This window comes from Mastomys coucha, unplaced genomic scaffold, assembly GCF_008632895.1.
Source record: "Mastomys coucha isolate ucsf_1 unplaced genomic scaffold, UCSF_Mcou_1 pScaffold11, whole genome shotgun sequence".
NCBI classification, from domain to species: Eukaryota; Metazoa; Chordata; class Mammalia; order Rodentia; family Muridae; genus Mastomys; species Mastomys coucha.
Genome location: NW_022196893.1, coordinates 11,454,717 through 11,462,039, shown reverse-complemented (window position 1 = coordinate 11,462,039; position 7,323 = coordinate 11,454,717). Strand labels below are relative to the sequence as shown.

The following is a 7,323-nucleotide window of genomic DNA, read 5'->3' as shown; positions in this document are numbered from 1 at the left end:
GCAGGGTATGTGTGTGGAGGCAGAGGGCAGCGTATGTGTGTGTGGGGGCAGGGGGGCAGGGTATGGGTATGAGGGCACAGGGGGCAGGGTACATGTATGGGGTGCCACTTCTTGGGCTGAAGGCTGCACACACTTCAGATTTCCTATGTGTGTCAGCCGCTCCTGCCCAGCCCTTCTGCTCAGAGGGCTGGGTAATCTGGAGGCAGAGCTCCCAAAGGCGCACAATGGGCTCTGCTTGTTGGCTCCAGAGCACCACGTACAAACAAATGCTCAGATAGGCAGCAGTGGCAAACCCTAACTGCCCAAGTCATCTAAGCAGGGGACTCTGACACCAAAGGCAGCAGGAAGGGACAAGACAATGGGCTCTGAGTTTCTATGGAAACAGCACCTCAGGGTGAGGGGCAAGGGAAGAGAAAGCTTCCACCTCACTTCCAGTCAGGAGTTGGGAAACAGCCCCTCTGTGGTCGGGCTCACCCCCTCCTCTTTCTTGCCAGGTGTTCACCATGGCAACCTTCCTTCCAAATAAGAGGCAGGGCACATCAGCATCTGGTGCTGGGGAGCCAGGGAAGCCCAAGGGGAATGGGAATGAGGGACCAAGCACTCCTTGACAGGAAGTGGTCCAGGCCTGGCTTTGACTCAAGCCTACATCATTTTGCATGTCCTGCACTGAATGTGCTTCCCCCAGTTTCCACTGCATCTTGACTCAGTCATCATGAAGGTGAAGGGAAGCGTCCATGCAGAACCTGGCCTGCCTTGCTGCTCAGAAAGTACAGACCCACTGGAGCCACGAGAAGAGAGGGGTGTTCTGGTGCTCGTCCTGTGTCACATCCTAGCAACCCCCTGACCTGCTCTGTCTGGTGTTTCCACCAGACTCCTGAAAGATCATAACGGAGACTGCTCTAGAGAAAGAAAACAAGACAGGGCTTCCAAGAGATCCCAGAGAGATGGTTAGAGAAGATGTCACCACATCACCACTCTCTCCCAGGGCAAATCCACTTTTCAAACAGACACTGGAAAGCTGGGCCAGGGCATCGGTGGACCAGGTAAATGTGGGGTATGTCTGATTGGGTCAGATCCTGATGACAGCAAGGAACAGGGTGGCCAGAAAGAGCCCTAGACTCTGCTTATGTATAACAGAAAAACTTGTCACACTTCCTTCTTTTACTGCATTCCTATGAAGGTGATCTGAAGCCATGGAGGATAAGAGTCCTAAGAGGCCATCCATGCCCACTGCTGTGCTCAACACTAAGCAAGCTACACATCACACTTCTCTCTGAGACCAGGAATCTGAAACTGCAACCTGCAGACTTGCCCAGGGTCACTAGTTCCAATGACCAGAGACAGACTAGGACTGGAGGCCCTTCTCACCCAGGAGCACCTTCCTGCTTCCTGCCAGCAAGCTCTACCCTGAGGCTGGGAGGCAGACAGTCCTTATATAAGGCTATGTGTGCAGCCAGGAGCTCACCTGATATGTTGGCACTGGAACCCTCGTTGAGCCTCTTTCCAAGAGGAAACTCCACATCAGCAAAGGTCTCAGTGGAGGGGGAGCTGATCATGCTGTTGGGCACGGCAGGCCTCTTCACTCGACGGCTGAAGAGCCTGCTGCTGAAGCGTTTGCCCTCCTTGGCTGGGGTGGCCTCTCCATTGGCAGCTTCCCCCTTGCCATTCTGGGGGAGTGCCTCTCGGGATTTGTGCCTTAGGTCTGTGTGGGCATGAGAGACCGTCCTGCCATCGTTGGGTCTTAGCAATCTTGGGGGAATGGGTTCCACTGCGGGCAATACCTGCTCTACTGTGACCAGGTCATTCAGAAAGCTCTCTAGACGCCGGGCAGACTCACCACCACCACTGCCCTCCTCCTGCCCCTCTGGGTTGCCACTAGCTTCCCGCTGCTGCCGGGCCGCCCAGCGCATCATCTCTCCTGGAGGAGGGCGGGTGCCTGCCACTAAGGAGTACTTGGGGTTGATAAGCTTTCGAGCTACAGTGGAGGAGTAGTTGAGGCCAATCCTGCCTGCCAGGCCCAGATGCTGGTACAAGTTCACTTCCTCTGAGATGGCATACAGCTCTCGGAACTCTACGTCAAAGGGCTCCACGTTCTGTCCTGTCAGGAGCAAGAGGAGATTCCTGTCCACATAGGAGGAGCTCCAGGTAAAGCTGGTGATAGAAAAGCAGAGACATGGATGGGCCCAGACTTCTCCAGTGTCCTACCAGAAGTTCCTTCAACACCCCACTGCCGGCCTCAGCCTGCCCTGTGGGCACACTGCCTGATGTCTGGAGAAAGATGCCCCTTGCCCTCACACTGGCCCACTCTCCTTCCACCAGGCCAGTTCTTCCTTTCCTTTCCTTCCCATGGGGCTTGAGAAATCAGACCTGGATCCACATCTACCCTGTCCTATACAATACGGCTTACAGGACCTAAGGAAGAACATGCCACAGGGAGATAGCAAGTCCTTACCTCAAGACTTTGAGGCTTAAATGAAATAGCCAGCTAAATACCCAGTACAGATGCATGCAATGCATAGGAACTAAACTGCACCATTACTAGACTGCTGCTGCTCCTTCCCAGAGTGCACAGTGTCTGAAAACTCCTCCTTTAACGGCAGAAGAGGACTCACATCATTTACTCATTGCTATAATGTACCCAAGACTCACCTTGATTTTCACTTTTTCAGAGGAAAGAGATTACTCAGATACAGGTTCTCATGCACCCGGTACTTTGCTTTTCTATTCAAATTCTGGAGTCATCTCTCTGTGCTACATCTGTAGCAGTGTGAATGAAAAGAGTCCCCATAGCCTCATCTATTTGAATGCTTAGTCCCCAGTTGGTAGAACTTTGGGGAAGGATTAGGACTGTGGTCTTCTTGTGCCACTGTGGATGGGCTTTTTGTTTTGTTTTGTTTTTTTGAGACAGGGTTTCTCTGTGTAGCCCTGGCTGTCCTGGAACTCACTCTGTAGACCAGGCTGGCCTCGAACTCAGAAATCCGCCTGCCTCAGCCTCCCAAGTGCTGGGATTAAAGGCGTGCGCCACCACTGCCTGGCGTGGATGGCCTTTGAAGTTTCAGAAACCCATGTCATTCCCTGTTCACTCTCTTTGCTATGCGTGTGTGGATAAGATGTAAGCTCTCAGCTACTGCTCCAGCATGCCTGCTTGCCTACTGCCATGATGATCATGAACTCTAGTCCTCTGGATCCATGGCCCCCCAAACTAAAGCTTTCTTTTAAGTCTCCCTGGTCATGGTGTTTGGTCACAGGAATAGAAAAATAACTAAGACAACATCCTACATCTCTTTCCCAGATCTTGTCCTTTCTACTTCCTGCTTATCCCATCCAAAAACTAGCCTCAAAGTACAATCAGCTGCCAGAAGATCATGACAAGCTGGCAATGTTTAAGGCCTAGGAAGAACTGATCCTCTATCTGGAATAACTAACCTGTTAACAGAAAGTCTGAGGAAAGGAACTAGGCAGGAGGCTGTTTGCGATCAGAACACAGACAATTCCTCTTAAAACACATAGCCATGGAAGCTCAGGGCTAGCCCGTTCCTGAACAATTACCGTGAGTATAGGTCCCCCGGGTCCCCCCACCCCGACCTGGCCCAACATACCTGTAAGATCCAGTGGCTACTTTGTCCCCATCGACCATCAGGAACTTTGATGAGAGAGTCCCCCTGGTCTTCCCCATGGGCATGTAGAACCCAATCCCTGTCACAGAGCGGACACGGATGTTCTGTTGAGAAGAGGAGAAAGACATATGCCCTGTTTGGGGGACCTCGAGGCTCTGTACCAAGGCTTTGCTTTGGGAGAGATCCACAGACTCTTACTGCTACCTGAGTCTTTCCAAAATTCTCTGCTTGCTTTAGCTTTACATATTTTACTTTGAATAAGAGAGATCTTACTTTAAGTTCCCCACTAGAGAACTGCAGCCTTGGGTTGAGCCTGACAGTGAAGTCAGTGGTTCTATAGACTGACCACCCCAGGGCTGAGTCACAGCTGCCTACTTCAGCCTCAGCAGCTCTAGAACACCATTTAGGATATAGAAGTAAGCATCTACAAGTTCCTGAGTCTTGGCTTCACATAGAAGGAAAAATACTGAGATCTTGAACTTCTGTCTAAGGCCCTGAGCTTAGGAGGAGGCAGGAGGAAGGCCCACAACATGTCCCAGTGGTAAACTCACCCGAATTCGGAAGTCTGCAAGCTCTAGGCCCTGACACATCTCCAAAAAGAATTTCACTCCGCCTTCATCCAGGATGATGTATACAGGGACCCGACGCTTAGAGGCAGCATCCACAATGTCTTGGAATATCTCCCCATCAGTGAAGAGATCCATGACCACAGCAATGACCTGGACAGAGAAGGTGCTGCTGAGATATGCTGTGACTGATTCATGTTCTGAGACACACCTCCCCAGAGAGGACCACCTTGGTTTGGGGCAACTGATGGCCAAGAGTCAAAAACCCTACCCACCCCCACTCCTAGGTTCTCCAAAATTTTGTCCACACTTTTCAGCATACTGAATTCAGGTGCAGGGCCTGAGGGTGCTGGCCCTGCTGCAGGTACTTCATTCTGGATAAATCCCATCCTGCTCTGGACATTTCCAGAACTATTCAAAAGCCATATTAGCAGAGGATTGAGAGTCTGGAAAGAGCTGCCCCTGCTGCTCCAGGGAAAGAGCAGATGTGAGGAGATGCTGTGGCAGAGGTGCACGGGGCCCATCAGCCACAGATCTGTGTGAACAGCAGGCCTGGGCACTCTATCTCCCAGCAGCTGTGCAAAGTCCTGGACATCTCCAGAGCTGGTAGATAGAGTAGAGCTGGTAGAGCTAGAGTTGGCTAGGTAACCTGACCTCTGATGTTCAGCACCGCACCCCCATCATCAAATTAAGAACAGTGCTCAGGAACCCTCACATACAAAAAGCAGCCTTGATTGGTCCCCTCAGAAGCAGAGGCATCCCCCCTCCCACCAGGGAAGACCTAGTTTTCTAACTTGAGCTGCTTCCATTTTTTCTGCACAAACCATCCCCTGTCCCAGCCCTAAGGGTTTACTTGTGGGCTCTTAACACTGTAGACCTGTAGACCCACCATTTCTACTTTATGGCCTTGGGCAAGACACTAGGCCTCAGTAAGCCTGCTTCCTTATCTGCAAAGTGGAGATGCCTTGTACTTTATACATTTGCCACGAGAGTTAGAGATAAGGCATATGAGTGCTGCGCACCCTCGTACATAGTGGGTCCCCAGTCAACAGTAGTTTTAAATACAGACTTTTCAGCCAGGCCAACTCCATACCTGGATCATCAGCACCACACACTGCTTGGAAGGAAAATGGAGCTAATAATGGCACCTATCTCAATATGTTGATGACTCAATACACACACTGACACTTGGAGCAATGCTGGGCTTCTATCACCTACAACACTGTCAGCACACATCAGCATTGTCTCACTACAGTTCACAATGAGTCCAGCCTTTGAGATCTCCCTGTTCTCCCACTTCCTACAATATCACTTAGTGCTCTCCCTAGCTCTTTCATTTGCCAATCATTAACATCCACAGAATGATGGCTGGGACCCCATAGGCACAGTGAGGATCTAAAGACAGATAAGTTACAATTGCCACAAGGATGATAAGCCAGTTATACAAAGTAACTAAGGCATAAGGTGAAAGAGGTAAAGGCCTTAAGAGTTACACAAGTGACATGTGATATGCAGGGAGAAATAGGAAGCTCTGCTTCCAGCCAGGCAAGGGGAAGGATAGACAAGCACTACAGCAGCTAGGATGTCCTAGGGAAGGGACAGGGTGAGGACTAAGGGGGAACTTGGTTGGGCTCCTGGTAAGGAGCACCCAGCTGAGCTGAGAGAATGTGTCTTTCTTGCTTTGAGGAACTCACAATGTGAAAATTTCTGACAAAAGTCACAGTTCCAGCAGAGACACTCCAAAGCACCATGGTCCTTAATTTTACATTAACTTGGCTGGGCCACAGAGTCCAGATATTTAATGTAATACCATTCTGGATGTTTCTAAAAAAGGTATAGTTTGGGCTTCAAATAAGTAGATTCTCTTCTAGTGTGTGTGTGTGTGGGGGGGGGGGGCATCTCCAATCAGTCCAAGGCCTTCTCAGACAAGACTGACTTCTGAACAGGTAGAAATTCTGTAAGCCTCAAGTCCTCATGAACATAGACTACAACTCTCTCTTAGCTCTCTAGCCTTCTTGTTCACCTTGAGGTTTTAAGACTTTTATCTAAAAAGTAATCTCTGTAGCCAGGTGTGGTGATACATATCTGTAATACTAGCACTTGGAAGGTAGAGGCAAGAAATCAGGTGGCATCGGCATCAGCAGCATTGTCGCATAGCCACACACATTCACAGGAAGAGAGACAGACAGACAGGCAGGCAGGCAGGCAGGCAGGCAGGCAGGCAGGCAGGCAGGCAAACACACTGCTGATTCTGTTTCTCTGGAAGCCCTGACTAATCCAGGCTAAGGATGGGGGTGAACATGTACTAAAATACTCCCTGAGTATTCATGCACTTTGGGGAATTTTTCCAATCTGATTCTTCACACTCTATTGGGAAGGACTATTATTCCTATGTCACAATTGAGGAAAATAAATGCACAGGAGCTAAGGATATGCACAGCTAGGACACGACAAAGCAAGAAGCAGGCCCATTTGACCTAAGACCACATTTCACTGCTGCGTGATATCTTAGAAACACCGAATCAAAAACCCTATTCTTAGAAAGAGCTAAAGTCAGACAAATATCTAGAGACTAACAGAAAGAAGAGATACAAACAACGCAGAATGAAAAGAAGAATTAATTACAGATATGGTAGAGCTCTAAGGAATAGTACAACATGAGCTAGGTGTGGTGGGAGAACTGTCCAGACTCGAGTGTGTGTTATGAGACAATAGAACCACAGCAGGCCAAGTACTGGGGCAACCTCTTGGATCTCAGCACAGGTCTATAAAGGAAGAGGGAAACAGACACTCCCTTTGGGAATTGAAGAATTGACAACAATTTCCATGTCTTTCTCTAGGAGACAAGGTAAGGAAAGAGGCATGGGTGGGTGCTCCATGGTCCTAAAGAGAGTGGATACAATCTTGATGACCTGAGTTTAAATCCCAGAACCCATCTAAAGGAGGACAGAGAGAACATTTGACCTTCACATCCTTGCCATGACTAACCACCTTCTCATGCCAGGGCTGTCTGAGGCTCTAGTCCACTGCCCTCTCTCATTTCTAAACTGTCCCCATTGTCCACCTCAGAGTCATTCCATGTCACCCAGGGCTGCCTGGGATCCCCACTTTTACTTTTCAAGAACATGCTGGCCACCACC

General features: G+C 49.7%; 1 protein-coding gene across 2 annotated transcripts in view; it reads right to left on the bottom strand.

Moving 5' to 3' along the window:
• Positions 1–7,323, bottom strand: part of Fam83f (family with sequence similarity 83 member F) — a 28,782-nt gene that overhangs the window by 6,843 nt on the left and 14,616 nt on the right. For both annotated transcript variants that reach the window (XR_004112859.1, XM_031349865.1), the window contains exons 2-4: positions 4,169–4,336; positions 3,600–3,721; positions 1,466–2,151 (exon numbers count right to left, since the gene is read on the bottom strand). Coding sequence is in view for 1 of the 2 variants with exons in the window: in XM_031349865.1 (XP_031205725.1) it covers positions 1,466–2,151; positions 3,600–3,721; positions 4,169–4,336 (976 nt within the window). In the remaining variant the exon portion in view is untranslated. The remainder of the gene's footprint in view (positions 1–1,465; positions 2,152–3,599; positions 3,722–4,168; positions 4,337–7,323) is intronic.